Source organism: Schistocerca piceifrons, chromosome 9 (assembly GCF_021461385.2).
Source record: "Schistocerca piceifrons isolate TAMUIC-IGC-003096 chromosome 9, iqSchPice1.1, whole genome shotgun sequence".
Lineage (NCBI taxonomy): Eukaryota > Metazoa > Arthropoda > Insecta > Orthoptera > Acrididae > Schistocerca > Schistocerca piceifrons.
The window spans coordinates 60216679-60237838 of NC_060146.1; the positions used below are offsets into that span (position 1 = coordinate 60216679).

The 21160-nt window shown below is 43.2% G+C and overlaps 1 protein-coding gene across 1 annotated transcript in view; it reads right to left on the minus strand.

Moving 5' to 3' along the window:
- LOC124717126 (15-hydroxyprostaglandin dehydrogenase [NAD(+)]-like) overlaps nt 1-21160 on the minus strand; it is an 85292-nt gene that overhangs the window by 27224 nt on the left and 36908 nt on the right. Inside the window, exon 2 of the mRNA XM_047243862.1 lies at nt 7498-7591. Within this exon, the coding sequence (XP_047099818.1) occupies nt 7498-7590 (93 nt within the window). The 5' untranslated portion in view covers nt 7591. The remainder of the gene's footprint in view (nt 1-7497; nt 7592-21160) is intronic.

Here is a 21160-nt window from a genome sequence, read left to right on the forward strand (position 1 = left end):
TTAAGGAAATCACGAAAAATCTAAATCAGTATGGCCGGACGCATGTTTCAACCGTCGTCCTCTCGAACGCGAGTGCAGTGTGCTAACCACAGCGCTACTTCGCTCAGGCATATTTAATTATACAGGACTGGTTATAGAGAATGCTGTTAGCTTGCACTTGCTCTACTTCTTACCCTTACGTCTGCCCTAAGGCCGGTATTACACTATCAAATTTCTTTGTCAAAGATTTGATCAAAGATGTGATCAAATATTCCGTCAAATATATATAGACTGTCATAATATTTTTCGTCAAAGTTCAAGATGGCTGACAACAACAACTTGTTATTATCTGCAGCAGTTGCATGTACCACAATTGCACTGTGTGCACATGCAGAAGAGAAGCGGGGAAAAAAAAAGGGAAACATCCCTGGGTGAAGCCGTGGGTTTTACGACGACACGATAAAAAGCATTCAACAAAACTTGTTATGTGAGCTTATAGTGGAGGACATCAAGTCGTACATCAATTACTTAAGAATGGATGAGCATACATTTCTGTATGTGTTCAATGAAGTGTATCCTCATATAACAAAGGACAATATTCTCTGAAGAACTGCTACATCTGCAGAAGACAGGCTCACTGTAACACTTCGATTCCTTGCTACAGGAGAGGGTTAGGGTAGGTTAGATTAGGTTAGGTCAGGTCTCCAATCTTCATAATCTATTTTTGTAATCAGTGTGCCTCATGTTGTAAAGCACTTCATCAGCTTCATACATCTCTATTAATTTTGTAGTTGTCGGCACACACCAATTGTATTTACCGGCAATGTTTATAAAAACACTACAGACGATAGAATGCAGCGATGCTAGCGCTCCATGTGGTAACATGTCACATTGCAGTGAACAGAAGACAAGCGACTTCTTTGATCAGATCTACAGCAAGGCCCTAGATTTGATCAAATATTGGACGGCATTTCCCAAAGTTCCATATTACACCATCAAATATCTTTCACAAAGATATTTGACAAAGAAATTTGATAGTGTAATACTGGCCTAAGTCCCTGCAGTAGATACCTTACGTTTAAATGAGCCAATTTCACTGGAGACTGATTTATTCTCTGGTTTTGAACTTTTTGTAGCTCATGTCATTTACATGACATTTAGAGAATCTTATGTATTCTATGACCATACTTCTGATAGCAATATATTTTTTTATAAATCTATTCCGTGTAATGTAGGCATCTCTTACAACCAATGTCTATTAGCAATAAGTACCAACAGGCTAATACCCTCCAAGCAGCTATTTCAATAGCTAAGTGTTCTATATTTACCATGACTACATACAAAAAAAGTCTAGTTAATCTAAAAATGTGCATTGAAAATTTCAAAACCAACTCAGACCTGCATTCACATTATACAAATATGTGCAATGATATCCATGTAAAAAGAGTGAACAAGGCTATTGCACAGAGAGAAAGAAAAATTCAAAGTACAAAATTATACAACAAACTTCCAGCTCATATAAAAGAGATTTTAAAAAAATCGTCTGCATTTAAGGAAGCAATATTCAAGTTTTTACTGATCAACCGCCGGCTGGGGTAGCCGAGCGATTCTAGGTGCTATAGTCTAGAACCGCGCGACCGCAATGGTCGCAGGTTCGAATCCTGCCTCGGGCATGGGTGTGTGTGATGTCCTTAGGTTAGTTAGGTTTAAGTAGTTCTAAGTTCTAGGTGCTGATGACCTCAGAAGTTAAGTCCCAGAGTGATCAGAGCCATTTGCACCATTTTTTTAATGACCAACCGCTATCATAGTGTAAACAAACACTTTCAACAACCTAGTAGCAGGTAATGTTCTATCTTGATACCATATGCCATACTCAGTGTCAATAGCATTTTCTGTCAAATGTTTCCTAGGATCTGAATTAATATTCTGAACAGAAGCGTTACAACTATTTGTGTTTTTATTTAAATCTCAACTAAGTCTTCCATGAATAATATATTTTATGCCATTAATCGAAGCTGTGTGTACAATTTCAATGTGACGTTGTATAGGGTACTGTACATCCTTATACACGTATTTTTCTACTGCATATTTTCTGACTATACGGATGCAGTGTAAATTGTCTCTGGATGAATAAACTACTAAAACTACTACTACTGCTACTACTAGCTACTACTACTACTACTACTACTACTACTATAAGAGATGCTATGCCGGAGGCGGTGTACGGAGCTTTCTCTATATATACACGAGCGACTAAGCTCCACTCAACAGTGTTATTGATGGGGCCACCTCGGGTTTACATCAAACCGGGTTAACCGATTTGAAAGTTTTCGTCAACCGAGTTCAAAACGACTTGGACGAAAAAACTGAGACAACATTCAACACCGTTCCCTCATTCTCCATTGTGCGGCTTACGATTCAGTTCAGTCAATCAACCGGAGATTCGCGGTTTCTTAACGAGTGATCATATATACAGTCACGAGTGTGTTACAAAAGCCGCTATTTTTGGTCTTTCGGCTTGAAATTTTGAAGATAGATTTGTGAAAAATCCGAAACATGCTGTACAGATCTTTGACAATTATCGGACGATCGTAAGGTAGGCAAATGGCTGTTCACGATTATGACGGCATACTCCACTACAGGTGGCACTATTGAGTCGGTTCTTTAAAACTTTGAAAATACACTTGTGAAACATGCAAAATTCAAATTTTAAATTTTGTTAGCCATTGGCCGATCATACGACAGCCAAAAGCCTGCTGACGAGCATGAATGCGTAATTTGCTACATGCCGCAGTTTTGGGTCTTTTGTTTTAAAATTTGAAAAATAGACTTGCGAATCTTCCAAAACTTGCTGTATAGATTTTGACAACTATCGGGCGATCGTGGTAGCCAAATTCCTGTCAACGATTATGACTGCGAAACGGGAGTCTTCGAGTCGTTCGACATGAAATTTTGAAGATGGTGATTCACCCGGAATTTGCTGTAATGGTAATGCAGTCAACACCTCGTCATGAAAATTAATGGACGCCACATTACAGAGTAAAATTACAGACTAAAATCTGAAAATATGCTCATGAGGCACCGAATTGGATGGTGATCGGACTATCGTAAGGTAGCTAAATGCTTCGTCATGAATGGTTGCTATGTTGTGGGCTGCAATTAAAAATTACTCACGAGACACCCAGAATTTGCTGTAGGGATTTTGGTGACGATAAGGCGATCTTACGGTAGCCAGATAGCGCTGCTCGAGCATGAATGTTCACTGTTACCACTTCGTCATCGTTTCAAAAAATGGTTCAAATGGCTCTGAGCGCTATGGGACTCAACATCTGAGGTCATCAGTCCCCTAGAACTTAGAACTACATAAACCTAAGGACATCACACACATCCATACCCGAGGCAGGATTCGAACCCGCGGCCGTAGCAGCAGCGCGGTTCCGGACTGGAGAGCCTAGAACCGTTCAGCCACCGCGGCTGGCGTCATCGTTTCCCTCAGACACCTACGTAAAATCTTAACTCCCGAGTGACCCTTACGCTAATGTTGTGAAACAAAATAAATCGCAATAATCTACTGCATTTTTTTATGTTCACAGTGAGCGAGTCCCGTTCTGTAGGCATAGACTCGACTTGGATCAAGTCGGATTCGGTCGCCGCGACGGCGATAAACTCCAACCTCGGACGAAACTGTGATCGATAGTGTGGCAGGAGCCGCGTACGGCGTGTACACAACACGGGTTGTAAGTCAACTCGAGCTCACTTGAAATCCTCTCAACTCGGTTTGGTAACTCGAACCGACCCCCCCCCCCCTCCCCCCCTCTAAGCAGTGTTCTTCACAGCTATCCAGAGCGAACTGCTGCGCGCCATAGTCCCCTGCTGTCATCAAAGATATGCCAGCCACAGTTTTATATTAGTTTATTCTTATGACTGTATTCAAGTGCTTTGACTTCTAAGAAAGCGCATTACTCACCTTCACAGGATAAAATGGTCTGACTCCGATCCTATAAGATATCTAAAGCAGTCAGCGAATAAAATAAATCGCTCACATTCTATTGAGGATGCTTTTTTACAAATAATTTTTCTATTGTTTTGTCGATCGGTGTTTGGTGCTATTGCAGCTCGTTGACGAGGGAAGGTGCATGACGCCAATATGTTTGACGGTGGAAAGATTTAAGGTTCGTTTCTCCCATAGCGCTTCTGTACAGATTGTTGTTTTGGTCTTCAGTCCAGAGACTGGTTTGATGCAGCTCTCCATGCTACTCTATCCTGTGCAAGCTGCTTGATCTCCCAGTACCTACTGCAGCCTACACCCTTCTGAATCTGCTTAGTGTATTCATCTCTTGGTCTTCCTCTACTATTTTTACCCTCCACGCTGCCTTCAAATACTAAATTGGTGATACCTCGATGTCTCAGAACATGTCCTACTAACCGATCCCTTCTTCTAGTCAAGTTGTGCCACAAACTGCTCTTCTCTCCAATTCTATTCAATACCTCCTGATTAGTTATGTGATCTACCCGTCTAATCTTCAGCATTCTTCTATAGCACCACACTTCGAAAGCTTCTATTCTCTTTTTGTCTAAACTGTTTATCGTCCACGTTTCACTTCCACACATGGCTACACGCCATACAAATACTTTCAGAAACGACTTCCTGACATTTAAATCTATACTCGATGTTAGTAAATTTTTCTTCTTCAGAAACGCTTCCCTTGCCATTGCCAGTCTACATTTTATATCCTCTCTACTTCGACCATCATCAGTTATTTTGCTCCCCAAATAACAAAACTCCTTTACTACTTAAAGTGTCTCATTTCCTAATCTAATTCCCTTAGCATCACCCGACTCAATTCGACTACATTCCATTATCCTCGTTTTGCTTTGTTGATGTTCATCTTATATCCTCCTTTCAAGACACTATCCATTCCGTTCAACTGCTCTTCCAAGTCCTTTGCTGTCTCTGACAGAATTACAATGTCATCGGCGAACCTCAAAGTTTTTATTTCTTCTCTATGGATTTTAATACTTACTTCGAACTTTCCTTTTGTTTCCTTTACTGCTTGCTCAATACACAAATTGAATGGCATCGGGGAGAGGCTACAACCGTCACTCCCTTCCCAACCACTGCTTCCCTTTCATGTCCCTCGACTCTTATAGCTGCCATCTGGTTTCTGTACAAATTGTCAATAGCCTTTCTCTCCCTGTATTTTACCCCTGCCACCTTCAGAATTTACAGATAGTAAATGATATATCTATCAAGCTGGTTCAAAGCGGTCCTGTGCTTAAGTAGGAGATGCGGAAAACACGAGAGGCGTTCAATAAGTAAGGCAAGGCTTTTTTTTCTCGGCCAATTTCAGTTCAAAAAATGCGTAATTTTTTATATACACATCAAAAAAAGTTTTGCATCACCACGGTTCCGAGAGTTTCGGAACCTGTACAGAAAACTAGAGTAGAGATCAACGTAAACATCATTTCCGCCCTTTTTAATGCTAATGAAAACCACACATTGCATAAAGCGAGACCTTCAGAGGTGGTGCTCCAGACTGCTGTACACACCGGTACCTCTAATAGCCAGTAGCACATCCTCTTGCATTAATGTATGCCTGTATTCGTCGTGGCACACTATCCACAAGTTCATCAAGGCACTGTTCGTCCAGATTGTCCCACTCCTCAACGGCGATTCCGCGTAGATCCCTCAGTGTGGTTGGTGGGTAACGGCGTCCATAAACAGCCCTTTTCAATCTGTCCCAGGCATGTTCGATAGGGTTTATGTCTGGAAAACATGCTGGTCTCTCTAGTCAAGCGATGTCGGTATCCTGAAGGAAATCAATCACAATATGTGCACGATAGGGCCGCGAATTGTCGTCCATGAAGAATGATGTCTCCCCAATATGCTGCCGATATGGTTGCACTATCGGTCGGAGAATGGCATTCACGTATCGTACAGCCGTTACGGCGCCTTCCATGACAACCAGCGGCGTACGTCGGCCCCGCGTAATGCCACCCCAAAACCTCCACCCTGCTGCACTCGCTGGACATTGTGTCTAAGACGTTCAGCCTGACCGGGTTGCCTCCAAACACGTCTCCAACGATTGTCTGGTTGAAGGGTTACGCGCCAATCATCGGTGAAGAGAACGTGATTCTAATCCCAAGCTGTCCATTCGGCATGTTGTTGCCCCCATCTGTACCGCGTTGTGTGGTGTCGTGGTTGCAAAGATGGACCTCTACATAGACGTCTGGTGTGAGGTTGCGCATCATGCAGCCTATTGTGTGCAGTTTGAGTCCTGCGGCTGCACGAAAAGCATTCAGCATGGTGGTGTTGCTGTCAGAGTCACCCCCACCCATAACCCGTAGGTAGCGGCCATCCACTGCAGTAGTGGCCCTTGGGCGGCCTGAGCAAGGCGTGTCGTCGACCCAGCGGTTCTAGGCGGTTCAGTCTGGAACTGCGCGACCGCTACGGTCGCATTTTCGAATGCTGCCTCGGGCATGGATGTGTGTGATGTCCTCAGTTAGGTTTAAGTAGTTCTAAGTTCTAGGGGACTGATGACCTCAGAAGTTAAGTCCCATAATGCTCAGAGCCATTTGAACCATGTTATCGACAGTTCCTGTCTCTCCGTATCTCCTCCATGTCCGAACAATATCACTGTGGTTCACTCCGAGAAGCCTGGACACTTCCTTCGTTGAGAGCCCTTCCTGGGACAAAGTAACAATGCCGACGCGATCGAACAGCGGTATTGACAGTCTAGGCGTGGCTGAACTACAGACAACACGATCCGTGTACCTCCTTCCTGGTGGAATGATTTGAACTGATCGACTGTGGGAACCCCTCCGTCCAATAAGCGCTGCTCATGAATGGTTGTTTACACCTTTGGACGGGTTAGTGACATCTCTGAGCAGTGAAAGGGACTGTGTCTGTGATGCAATATGCACAGCCAATGTCTACCTTCAGGAATTCTGGGAACTGGGGTGATGCAAAAATTTTTTTGATGTGTGTAGGATATCGTGGAATATTTACGCTTCAGCCCCTAGAGAAATAGTGTGGAAGCGGTTCGATGAATCCTCCGCTGCGTACTTTAGTGTTAATTGCACAGTGGTCATGCAACTGTAACTTTTCTGACTGTTAGGCCACCTGGCTTGTAGGGTGTTCCCTCAGGCCGGCCTCTGTGACCGAGCGGTTCTAGGCGCTTCAGTCTGGGACCGCGCGACCGCTACGGTCGCATGTTCGAATCCTGCCTCGGGCATGGATGCGTGTGATGTCCTTAGGTTAGTTAGGTTTAAGTAGTTCTAAGTTCTAGGGGACTGATGACCTCAGAAGTTAAGTTCCATAGTGTTCAGAGCCATTTGAACCATTTTGTTACCTCAGACCAGTTGTCTGGCGTGTGTGTTGGCAGGCTGGACGCATGTGCAAGCTCTAGTTGCCTGTGGGAAAGGGACTTCGGGAGTGTATCGAATGATCAGAATCAGATCAGGTTGATGAGACGTGTGCGGATTTCAATAGGACTGGCTCGCTGCCGCAGTGCTGACCTTGGCTCCTGCGGCGAGCAGCGCCCTTGAGAAGGCCCTTCCCAGCCCGCCGGCAGCTCCCGTGATGAGCGCCACTTTGCCTGAGGGATCCATCCTGGAACAACAACAAGAACAACATCAACATCACCTGACCCTGTATCACCATGACGATGTGACGCCGTTTTGCCTCAACCACTAGACTACATCGGTCCACGTCGGTTACTCCAAGAAAGATGTTGAACTTAATATCAGATGATATTCTGTAGTTTTTAAGAACTTTCTACATCGCAGCGCGTCAGCAATCGTTGGTTAATATATTAAAAAAACTAGAAACCCGCCTCGATTGCGAAAAAAGCATCTAGTTTTAACCTAGGCTTCGGCGTAGATAACTACACCTTCTTCAGAACAATAAAACCCACAAGTGCCTAAGAAGACCTTTGTCAATGATTAAAAGAACACCATAGCTATACATTTATAAACGAAAAAAAAGGAAAACACAAACATTACATATGTACAAAGTCAAAACCACTAATTAACTTAATGGTGTAAGCTCCACCTCACACCGGCCTATGTTCGATGGGCCATGACCCGCCATAAACTGCAGCTACAAACGGTCGCTCACTTACGCGCCCGACCCGTTACCTATGCACATGCGCAAGACAAGGGAAGTTAGTTGGATGCGCATGCACATACGAATACGAGAAAGTATATACATGAGTCGTGGCTAAATAGCCCATATATTCCCAACCGTGGATCAACGTATATCAAAAAATAGAATTGATAGAATAAGTGACGAGCTAAACAGGAGATGAAACCTAAAAATAACCGCACACGGTTGCTTATGCTAGGAAAGAAACATATATTAAGCTACCTATGACAACAGGAGAAACTCTTAAACTATATCTAAAACCAGTAGTTAGCTTTGGGGCGGGGGGGGGGGGGGGGCTGAGGGGACGTAATCTAAAGACGTCGTGGTAATAAAGATATAGGGATAAAACGTGAGGTGTTCAACGGGCTAAAATGACCTTCATCGTAAAAGGAAAATGAGGAAAAAAAAAGAAAAAAGATGAACAGCTTGACCAACCGCGCTCGCCAATCAGCGCGCGCATGTGAAAATCCCCAGATCATCAGATTTACAAGTATGAAGAACAAAGTAAAGGTGCGAAACCTTCAAAAAAGGATATTGTCTTTATCATGTTGCAGATGTTTAAAGATCTGCATTTCTTCCAAAACATCCAGTTTTAAGCCCTTAACCTCGGCATGAAGTAACTCGATATTAACTGGGGGCTCGGCGCATGAGCCGTTTGCACAAGGTGTTCCGCATAAGTAGAGCCCTTAGTACCGTCACCGGTTCTAGCAGGAATATGCTGGTTTTGACTTTGTACATATGTACTGTTTGTGTTTCCTTTTCTTTTTCGTTTATAAATGTATAGCTATGGTGTTCTTTTAATCATTGACAAAGGTCTTCTTAGGCACTTGTGGGTTTTATTGTTCTGAAGAAGGTGTAGTTATCTACGCCGAAACCTAGGTTAACACTAGGGGCTTTTTTCGCAATCGAGGCGGGTTTCTAGTTTTTTAATATTCTGTAGTTTTCTTTGCTACCGGACTATTAGGCCGTGGTCAAATGGATTTCACATTACAACCCAACGTTTGGTCCCCGTCTACGGAGGACACTTTCGAGGGAGATCATAGCTTGTGTGAGTGTCCGATTCGCACCCTGGCTCGCTAAAGACAGAAGCAAAATTCCGTTTACGCTTGCTTCCTCGCAATGCATGACGTCACACGTTTTGAATAACCGAGCGCAACTGGCGGTTGGCGACTCGTAGAGTCATGGGCTGTCGCAACCTCTCAAGTGCTCCCTGACGATCTGGAATGGCTGCGCAGGCTTCCATGACAAGCAGATCGAGACCTATTTGCATCCGGATGGTCTGCTGGACAGAACACGTGTCCCTAGAGATGTAAAGGGCTGAGGTCAGGGAACGTACATACCACGGAAGTGGTCATCCAGTCATGACAGCTAACGAATAGTGCGTCTCTAACTCTGAGACCGAAATGTTCTACAGTTCCACCGTGCACAAATCACACGTTTGTTCTTATTTTCAGGGGCACGTCTTCTAGTGTTGGACGGCTTTCCGAATAAAGTTTCCATAGATTTCATCTGTAAGACACGCTGGGAGGACGTGTGGCCCTACCAGTAACCAATACAGTTTCAGGCCAAAGGTTAATATTAAACTGTGTTGAGGTCTAGTCTGTACTGCAGCATGCGGACTGTGATCGATCTACAGGGTGTTACAAAAAGGTGCGGCCAAACTTTCAGGAAACATTCCTCACACACAAAGAAAGAAAATATGTTATGTGGACGTGTGTCCGGAAACGCTTGCTTTCCATGTTAGAGCTGATTTTGTTACTTCAAATCACATTAATCGTGGAATGGAAACACACAGCAACAGAACGTACCAGCGTGACTTCAAACACTTTGTTACAGGAAATGTTCAAAATGTCCTCCGTTGGCGAAGATACATGCATCCACCCTCCGTCGCATGGAATCCCTGATGCGCTGATGCACCAATGGAGAATGGCGTATTGTATCACAGCCGTCCACAATACGAGCACGAAGAGTCTCTACATTTGGTACCGGGGTTGCGTAGACAAGAGCTTTCAAATGCCCCCATAAATGAAAGTGAAGACGATTGAGGTCAGGAGAGCGTGGAGGCCATGGAATTGGTCCGCCTCTACCAATCCATCGGTCACCGAATCTGTTGTTGAGAAGCGTACGAACACTTCGACTGAAATGTGCAGGAGCTCCATCGTGCATGAACCACATGTTGTGTCGTACTTGTAAAGGCACATGTTCTAGCAGCACAGGTAGAGTATCCCGTATCAAATCATGATAACGTGCTGCATTGAGCGTAGGTGGAAGAACATGGGGCCCAATAAAGACATCACCAACAATGCCTGCCCAAACGTTCACAGAAAATCTGTGTTGATGACGTGATTGCACAATTGCGTGCGGATTCTCGTCAGCCCACACATTTTGATTGTGAAAATTTAAAATTTGATCACGTTGGACCGAAGCCTCATCCGTAAAGAGAACATTTCCACTGAAATGAGGATTGACACATTGTTGGATAAACCATTCGCAGAAGTGTACCCGTGGAGGCCAATCAGCTGCTGATAGTGCCTGCACACGCTGTACATGGTACGGAAACAACTGGTTCTCCCGTAGCACTATCCATACAGTGACGTGGTCAGTGTTACCTTGTACAGCAGCAACTTCTCTGACGCTGACATTAGGGTTATCGTCAACTGCACGAAGAATTGCCTCATCCATTGCAGGTGTCCTCGTCGTTCTAGGTCTTCCCCAGTCGCGAGTCGTAGGCTGGAATGTTCCGTGCTCCCTAAGACGCCGATCAATTGCTTCGAACGTCTTCCTGTCGGGACACCTTCGTTCTGGAAATCTATCTCGATACAAACGTACCGCGCCACGGTTATTGCCCTGTGCTAATCCATACACCAAATGGGCATATGCCAACTCCGCATATATAAACATTTCACTGACTGCAAAACCACGTTCGTGATGAACACTAACCTGTTGATGCTATGTACTGATGTGCTTGATGCTAGTACTGTAGAGCAATGAGTCGCATGTCAACACAAGCACCGAAGTCAACATTACCTTCCTTCAATTGGGCCAACTGGCGGCGAATCGAGGAAGTACAGTACATACTGACGAAACTAAAATGAGCTCTAACATGGACATTAAGCGTTTCCGGACACATGTCCACATAACATCTTTTCTTTATTTGTGTGTGAGGAATGTTTCCTGAAAGTTTGGCCGTACCTTTTTGTAACACCCTGTACATCTATTGGTTGTGGAAGTTTTGAACCACCCCGTACACAAAATTTAATTGCTCCAGGTGTTCCTCAATCATGCTCCTGTGTCACCCATTTTTCACACCAGCCCTGTGTGACGTAGGTGGGTCTTTCCCCCACATTGTTTCTGTACAAATAGTTGTGGAGGGGGAGGAGATTAGTGTTTATCGTCCCATCGACAACGAGGTCATTAGAGACGGAGCGCAAGCTCGGGTGAGGGAAGGATGGGGAAGGAAATCGGCCGTGCTCTTTCAAAGGAACCATCCCGGCATTTGCCTGAAGCGATTTAGGGAAATCACGGAAAACCTAAATCAGGATGGCCGGAGACGGGATTGAACCGTCGTCCTCCCGAATGCGAGTCCAGTGTGCTAACCACTGCGCCACCTCGCTCGGTGTACAAATAGTTGTTGATATATGTATTAATTTGGCTGAAAGCGGTCCTCTGCTTTAGTAGGAGATGTCGAGAACATAAGAGGCGTTCAATAAGCAATGTAACACTTTTTTTTTTCTCAGCTAGTTTCGGTTGAAAAAATGCGGAATTTGTTGTGGGATATCGTGGAATATTCCAACTTCAGTTCTCAAAACTATTTATCACCTAACCTATAAATTACTACATTTTTGCATTAGATATATTATATTTAGATTTACATAAAAAACTTCTAAAATCATTCAAAGTGTCCAAATGCAACGTTCATGTTGTGAATGACATGTGCCACTTGCGCGAGTGACCGTGTCAGGAATTATCACACGAGTACAAGCGCGTTAATGGAATAACAATTTTAGCTTTTGATGTTGTGTGTTTGCGTGTTTATGTGCTTCTAATTCAAAATTGCTTTTCTTGAGGATAACTATGTGAAGCTGTAGCGTTTTATGAAATTATACATCGATGTGCTCGGGATGTCTGAAAGTGTAATGTTAAGCGAGATGTATTTAGCTGTAGAAACACATCGATAGGTTTACAGGGAAAAACACCAACAAAGAATCTGCAGCGAGCACAGAAGGTGAGTATAGTGGCACGCGAGTGCAACTGTGCTTTGTCAGTGGCCGATGTAAAATAACTGTTTGATCGGTGATACGCTTTGGTGGTTTCATTGTGTGCTGCGGATAAGGAACTAGTAACCAAACGTGTCGCGTTGCTTCCCGTTCGGAATTACTACTCGGCTCATTACTCTTAAAACTAGGATATGCAAATCGGCGAGTTGTCTGACTGCTAGAGATGTGCGATTTTGTCTGTAGAAACCACGAACAGTTTAGTGCATACCTGAACTGTGGAATTAAGGCGGAAATACGGTACTAGAGATACTAAAGTCCTCATTTTTTATTATTCGTTCACTTTTTAACACACATATACGAACATTCACTTTGTTTGCTAGTGTTACTTTCTATATTTACGTATTAACTAGTTGTTATGCCGATTCTTATGTGGATCACTGTCGTCTGTTGTTCAGATACTTGTATTTCTGCCATTACCTTAGCAGACAGCATTCAACCACGGTTTGTCCGGTCTGTTTACTTAAGCACTTTGGTAGGAGTAAACTTTTGATTTTGGCAGATGTGTGAATAGTCACTATTTTATAGTCTTATAAACCTTTCTTGCGTGTGTGGACGTACTATTCGGATAATTCTGGGAAAAATTAAAGATTCTTGGTTTCAGTTACTTACAAATTTACATACGTCGGATACCGGTTGAGACGTATCGGGGTTCCTCCACCAGCACGGTCATTTTTAGTTAGACTAATACTCGAGGCGGTCGTGTTACGCCACATAGGGAACATTGTAGATGTCCCGTGTCCTGCATTTCGCTAAGTTCCATTTGTTTTGAATGGCGCTACACAGGTTCTGATGCGGTTCAATGTTCTTCAAATTATCCACCTTGATGTATTGGTGGTGGGCATTTCTTATGTGGTAGGGTAGTCCTCTTGGGTATCGTTTACCTCGGTCCTAAGCAATCTTTTGCAGGATTTAAGTCTGACAGGTCCGCATGCAGCACCGTGTAGCGGATGCAGCTCATCAAAAGTCCGTTGAACAAATTGACTTACTAATACTTTTGAATTTACGAACTTGTGAAAGGTGGCGGTGCTATACGCAGTCTTCAGAATGGCGTCGGTAATGGAGATGCAATCCAGGCAGAGAGTTGTTATTCTTTTGGTGGGAAACTAGAGCATCGCAGATATTCACAGGCGCTTTTCTACGGAGACCTGGCAGTGAACAAAAGCACGGCGAGTCGTCGAGGGACGTGTCTGGCGTCATCGCAACAAGATCGCGCAAGCCTTTCCGATTTCCTGTGTGTGCGCCGGCCACTCACAATTGTGACTCCTGCACTTTTGGGCCCACCAGTCGGGTACTCAAAGGTGTGTGAGCGCTGGGTTCTTCGCTGCCTAACAGAAGACTATAAAGAGCGACGAAGAACCGTATGTGCGAAATTGCTTTCGCATTACGAGCCTGGTCGCGACAATATGTTGTCAAACATCATCACAGGTAATGACACATGGGTTCATCACTTCGAAACGGAAACAAAACGATAATCCAAAGAAGAGGTTCAAAGCCGCACCCTCAACCGTTAAAGTGATGGCGATGGTCTTCTGAGACTCTGAAGGGTTATCTGCCTGATGTACTCCGTCTGATTGCAATGATCAACTCTAAAGTGTATTGTGCTACACTCAGAAGACTGGAGAAATGACTTCAGCATCTTCGTCGCCACAAAGATTCACACGAACTTCTTCTCCATGACAACGCGAGGCCCCACACAAGTCTAAGCACCCGAGAGCAGCTCACAAAACATCATGGGACTGTTCTTCATCATTCATTCTACAGCCCGGGTATCGCACCTTCCGACTTCCATCTGTTTGGCCCAATGAGGGATGCATTCTGCGGACGTGCACTCTGTCTCCCCCTCCACATCCGCCTACCTTCTCCAGTTCGTATCCTGTGCCAGCTCACTCATTTCCCGTACCTTCACTTCTTGGAGGGCATTCGGATCCAATAAATTAACTGTAAATCTCAAATCCTACGCACAATATCCCACCCCTAATCAGCAATCCATATACCCAGTTACGTCACTACCTCTATATCCCATCCTCCACGCACCCTCATGCTGTATCCAGCCTCTGCTTCCAGAACGTCAGCCGAATCCCACCACCCAACCATAAAATATGTCCAGAGATATACAGGGTGATTCAAAAAGAATACCACAACTTTAGGAATTTAAAACTCTGCAACGACAAACGGCAGAGCTAAGCACTATCTGTCGGCGAATTAAGGGAGCTATAAAGTTTCATTTAGTTGTACATTTGTTCGCTTGAGGCGCTGTTGACTAGGCGTCAACGTCAGTTGATGCTAAGATGGCGACCGCTCAACAGAAAGCTTTTTGTGTTATTGAGTACGGCAGAAGTGAATCGACGACAGTTGTTCAGCGTGCATTTCGAACGAAGTATGGTGTTAAACCTCCTGATAGGTGGTGTATTAAACGTTGGTATAAACAGTTTACAGAGAATGGGTGTTTGTGCAAAGGGAAAAGTTCTGGACGGCCGAGAACGAGTGATGAAAATGTAGCACGCATCCAGCAAGCATTTGTTCGCAGCCCAGGAAAATCGACTCGCAGAGCTAGCAGAGAGCTGCAAATTCCACAATCAACTGTATGGAGAGTCCTACGAAAAAGGTTAGTTATGAAACCTGAACGTCAACTACCCGAGGCGATGGATCGGCCGCCAGGCAGCCCGTGACAGAGCACTTCATCACTGGCCTCCAAGAAGCCCTGATCTTACCCCCTGCGATTTTTTCTTATGGGGGTATGTTAAGGATATGGTGTTTCGGCCACCTCTCCCAGCCACCATTGATGATTTGAAACGAGAAATAACAGCAGCTATCCAAACTGTTACGCCTGATATGCTACAGAGAGTGTGGAACGAGTTGGAGTATCGGGTTGATATTGCTCGAGTGTCTGGAGGGGGCAATATTGAACATCTCTGAACATGTTTTTGAGTGAAAAAAAACCTTTTTAAATACTCTTCGTAATGATGTATAACAGAAGGTTATATTATGTTTCTTTCATTAAATACACATTTTTAAAGTTGTGGTATTCTTTTTGAATCACCCTGTACTGTTCTTTCCAGCTATAGTCACAACGACCCACCGCACATCATCATTACCCTTTCACTCTTCCGCTTTCCTCCTCCTCAGTAATTCTTATTCATTACCTGCAGTTCCACAAGGCCTCACAGTCAAACTTGTAATAGAACTGGCCAGTGACGCACCTTTTATTTAATATACTTCTCCATAAACAAAAATACTACCTGATCCACTGCCGTTCATGACAGATCCCAAAGTTTTGATTTTATTTGTGATTAAACAAACAGTAAAAGGCAAAGGTCCCGAGTTCGAGTCTCGGTCCGGAACACAGTTTTAATCTGCCAGGAAGTTTCATACCAGCGCACTCTCCGCTGCAGAGTGAAAATCACATTCAGTAGAGGGTTGTTTTAGATACGTTCATTTATAAGAACATGCAATAAGTAATTATTTGAAACTGAAAAGCAAAACACCAAAATGTTCCGCTAAAAGTATTTCTTTAATTAAAAAATGATGTTCGAAATTAATGTTGCTGTTATTATTATTTATATCATTTTTGGATGATAGTTTGAAAACATCTGTAAAGTAAATTGTGTAATATATTGATTATATATCACTTTATCTTTGGATGCATACTCTGTATACTGGCATGTTGTTATGTCTTTGTACTGCAAGATTAGTATCGATGATCTCTCTGGACGAACTTCTTGGTGCGTGTTACAGAGGGCTAGAAATTCTGTTCTATGTTACCAGTTGTGTACTATTCAAGGTTGTAAGTAGTTAACGCCGGAGTGAGGGAAGGCGAACTCTTATCTTGAAACGTTTCCAACTCATGATTTGTATGATGCGTTTGGAAGCAATGAATCATATAAATAATGAAGACCCAAAGATTAATACTTGAATTGGAAAAACCAGGATCTCTCCTTGTAAGGTAGGAATCAACCATATAGATGCTGAACAAACTAAAAGAAACGTCAAGAAGACCATATAGAACGAACAAGCTAAGCGACTTGCTTACTTCCAAATAGTGCTTTCTCAACCCGCTGCAATAATTCGACACGCCCTTGCATTTTGTCTTGCGCACATCACACCAATGCACGTCACTGACATCTGCTGACTAACTTCAGTAACTGATTTTAACGAATCTCAGAACAAACGTAGATTTTAGGTTGTACATCATAAACGATCATTTTCATCATCCAGCTGCCTCACAATCACGTCGTAGCAGCGTTATTACCATCAGTAATTATATTTTAACAGTAATCTAAAATCTGCTAATAAATTTTAAAACTCATCAACATCGTCCAACAATTTGTTCTTTTTTTTAATGTTCTTTTTCATCTGTTACTCCTGTTGAATAATTAAAATTTTTGGCTGAAGAGCGGTTTCATCCGCTGCAAGCTCGTCCCTTTATGGGCAAATGAAACCACAATTAAGAAAAAACAAGTTGTTCTATCGACAATAAAGGACGCAAATGGCGAAATCTTCTAACATAAGCGGCTCTGAGGAAGGACGGATTGGCGTGGCACCTGCGAACGAAAATGTCGGAAACGTCGAAACCGATCTGCTGTTTGAATGCTACTGTGGTGAATATACAGGGTATTTATAATTAAAGTTCCAGTTTCAAAACACTAAAAAAAAACACTGCTCAGGATGAGATCCAATATTATCGAAGAAGGGGTAAACATTCTTCTTCTGTAGTGGTCAATCCAAGGATTGGTTTGCAACAGCTACAATGGCAGCTTGTCTCCATTCTGTGCGTCTTTCAGCTTTTCTCTTAATTTCTTTATAGGTGTTACATCCCACATCTTTCACGATTTGATCCATGTACCTCAGTCGTGGTCTTCCTCTTGGTCTTTTTCCCTCGAAATATCCCTCTCTGATTGTGTTCAGGAGTCCTTTATGTCTTAACAGATGGCCTGTAAATTGCACTCTTCTTTTAACAATGAAACTCCAGAAGCTTCTCTTCTCACCTGCTCTTTCCAGAACCACTTCGTTTGCGACCTTGTCGATCCATTTTATTTTGAGCATGCGTCTATAGCACCACATTTCGAAAGAATTTAGCTTCTGCTGTTCCTCTTCGCGAGAGTCCATGTTTCACACCCATAGCATGCCACACTCCACACATATGATTTCAAAAATCTTTTCCTGGTTTCAAGGCTGATGCTCTTAGATGATAATATGTTTTTCTTCTTGTTAAAAGCAGCCTTTGCTTGAGCTATTCTACTTCTTACTTCTGCCTTGCTCCTTCCATCCCTGGTAATATTACTGCCCAGATAAGTAAATTTATCAACTTGTTCAAGCAGTTCATTGCCTACATGAACTTGGACTTTCACTTGATCTTCTTTGTCGCATGCCATTACTTTTGTTTTTGCTTTATTAATTCTCATATTATATTCTTCACCCATAACTTTATCCATTCTATTCAGTAGGACTACAAGATCTTCTTCACTTTCAGCCAGGACAGCTATATCATCGGCATATCTTACCATATCTATTCGTTGGCCATAAATTACTACACCTGTCTGTGAATTTTCCCTTACTTTTTTCAGCGCCTCTTCAATGTATACGTTAAAGATAACATGGGATAGTACGCAACCTTGTCGGACACCTTTCCGTATCTGCCCGCATCTCGTGGTCGTGCGGTAGTGTTCTCGCTTCCCACGCCCGGGTTCCCGGGTTCGATTCCCGGCGGGGGTCAGGGATTTTCTCTGCCTCGTGATGGCTGGGTGTTGTGTGATGTCCTTAGGTTCGTTAGGTTTAAGTAGTTCTAAGTTCTAGGGGACTGATGACCATAGAAGTCTCCCAAGCGATGTGATACGACCTTGCCATCGTGGATGGGCTTACCTAACTATCAGTGCCTCAGCTGTTGACTAGCAAACTAATGCAGTCGTGCAGCATGGTTGGTTCAATGTGCAACTGACACCATAGTCGTCGTACTGCGGTTCGCCTGTCATTTGTGGCCGAACCCATCTACGTAATGACGCTTATAGCGCCATTGGGTGGGAAAATTTTCGTAAAATTAATTTTGTATCCATAACATTTCCCCCATCTTCGGTAACACTCCAAATTTGGCGTCATTCTGAGTAGTAGTTTTTGTGACAGTTTTTTGAAACTGGTACTTTAATAGTAATCACTGTATATACGACAAGTGGTTGAAAGACGGTGAAACGAGTGGGTGACAATGTTAGGACGTGCGGACCTCACGACACAATGTGGAGATCGATTTGCCGCTCTGTAAGGCAGGAAGGGAAGCGATCTGTGGCAGATCTGACGATAGAGTACAATGCTGGCGTGGCCAGAAGTCTTCCTGAACACGTCACTCAGTACATATACAGGCTCCGAGGGTCCGTTTATGTTTTCAGTTATTTCGTTGTGACCTTCAGCTCGGAGCAGTCTGCAAACCCACGACTTGTTACATATTCTCATTATCTGTAGAACAATTTTTACTAAAAACCAGGAGTTGGCAACTCCGACCTTTTAAGGCTTTTATTTATTGAGAAGAGATAGGGGACCCAGTAGTGGAATCAGAATCTAAAACAGGTCGGGATGACTTAAGATCAAATGAGGCAGAAGGGATAGATAACATTCCGTCAGAATTTCTGAAATCATTGGGGTAAGTAGGCTGTTTAGGTTCTTATGTTGGTAACGTCACGTAGCGCTCTGTATGAAAATCGCTGGCTGTGCTGTGTGCAGTGTGTGGCTGGTTGGCATTGTTGGAATATTCGCTATTGTAGCGTTGGGCAGTTGGATGTGAACAGCGCATAGCGTTACGCAGTTGGAGGTGAGCCGCCAGCAGCGGTGGATGTGAGGAGTCAGATGGCGAAGTTTTGAGAGCGAATGATCTGGACGTGTGTCCATTAGAGAGAGTAAATTTGTAAGACTGGATGTCATGAACTGATATATATAATGATTTTTGATCACTATTAAGGTAAATACATTGTTTGTTCTCATCAAAATCTCTCATTTGCCAACTATGCCTATCAGTAGTCAGTGCCTTCAGTAGTTAGAATCTTTTATTTAGCTGGCAGTATTGGCGCTCGCTGTATTGCAGTAGTTAGAGTAACGAAGATTTTTGTGAGGTAAGTGATTCATGAAAGGTATAGGTTATTGTTAGTCAGGGCCATTCTTTTGTAGGGATTATTGAAAGTCAGATTGCGTTGCGCTAAAAATATTGTGTGTTAGTTTAGTGATGATCAGAATAAGTAAAGAGAGAAATGTCTGAGTACGTTCAGTTTTGCTCAGCTGTTTGAAAATCAAATAACGTAGAGGTTTATCAGCACAGTAATTCATTAATTTTTCTAAGGCGACGTTTCAAGTGGCAACAAAACGACTATTCAAGTTGGTGTGCAGAATGTATGAGTCTGGCGACATACCACCTGACTTTCGGGAAAATATCATCCACAAAGTTCCGAAAACTGCAAGAGCTGACAAGTTCGAGAATTATCGCACAATCAGCTTAATAGCTCATGCATCCAACTTGCTGACAAGAATTATACACAGAAGAATGGAAGAAATTGAGGATGTGTTGGATGACGATCAGTTTAAATTCAGGAAAGGTAAAGGCACCAGACAGGTAATTCTGACGTTGCGGTTGATAATGGAAGCAAGACTAAAAAAAATCAAGACACGTTCATAGGATCTGTCAGCCTAGCAAAAGCGTTCGAAATGTAAAATGGTGCAAGATTTTCAAAATTCTCAGAGAAATAGGGACAAGCTAAGAGAGAGGCAGGTAATATACAATATGTACAAGAGCCAAAGGGGAATAATAAGAGTGGATGACCAAGAACAAAGTGATCGGATTAAAAAGGCTGTAACACAGGGATGTAGTCTTTCGCCCCTGCTGTTCAATCTGTACATCGAAGAAGCAATGATGGAAGTAAAAGAAATTTTCAGGAGAGGGATTAAAATTCAAAGTGAAAGGACCTAATTGATACGATTCGCTGATAACATTGCTACCCTAAGTGAAAGTGAAAAAGGATTACGTAATGTGCTGAATAGAAAGAACAGTCTAATGAGTAGAGAATATGGCTGGAGAGAAAATCGAAGAAAGGCGAAAGTAATGAAAAGCAACAGAAATGAGAACAGCAAGAAACTTAGGGCTGATGGTCACCAAGAGGGCAGCAAAACAACCCATGACGTCCGGAGCAAGGAGGACATCAAAAGCAGACTAGCACTGACAAAAAGGACATCCCTGGCAAAGATAAGTCTACTAATATCAAACACAGACCTTAATTTGAGGAAGAAATTTCTGAGAATGTTCGTTTGGAGCACAGCACTGTATGGTAGCGAAGCGTTGATTGTGGGGCAACCGGAACAGAAGAAAATTGAAGCATTTGAGATGCGGTGCTACAAACGAACGTTGAAAATTAGGTGGACTGATAAGGTAAGGAATGAGGAGGTTCCGCACAGAATCGGAGTAGAAAGTAATATGTGGGAAACACTGACAAGGAGAAAGGACAGGATGGTAGGACATCTGACAAGACATCAGAGAATGATTTTCATTGTATTACAGGGAGCTGTAGAGGGCAAAAACTGTGAAGAAAGACAGAGATTGGAATACATCCAGCAGGCAACTGAGGACGTAGATTGCAAGAGCTACTCTGAGATGAAAAGGTTGGCACACTAGATGAATTCGTGACGGTCTGCATCAAATTAGTCAGAAGATTGATGACTCAAAAAAAAAGTGCCTTTGAATACTACGCATATTAGATGACGAGTATCGTGTTACAGCAGACCTTCTGGG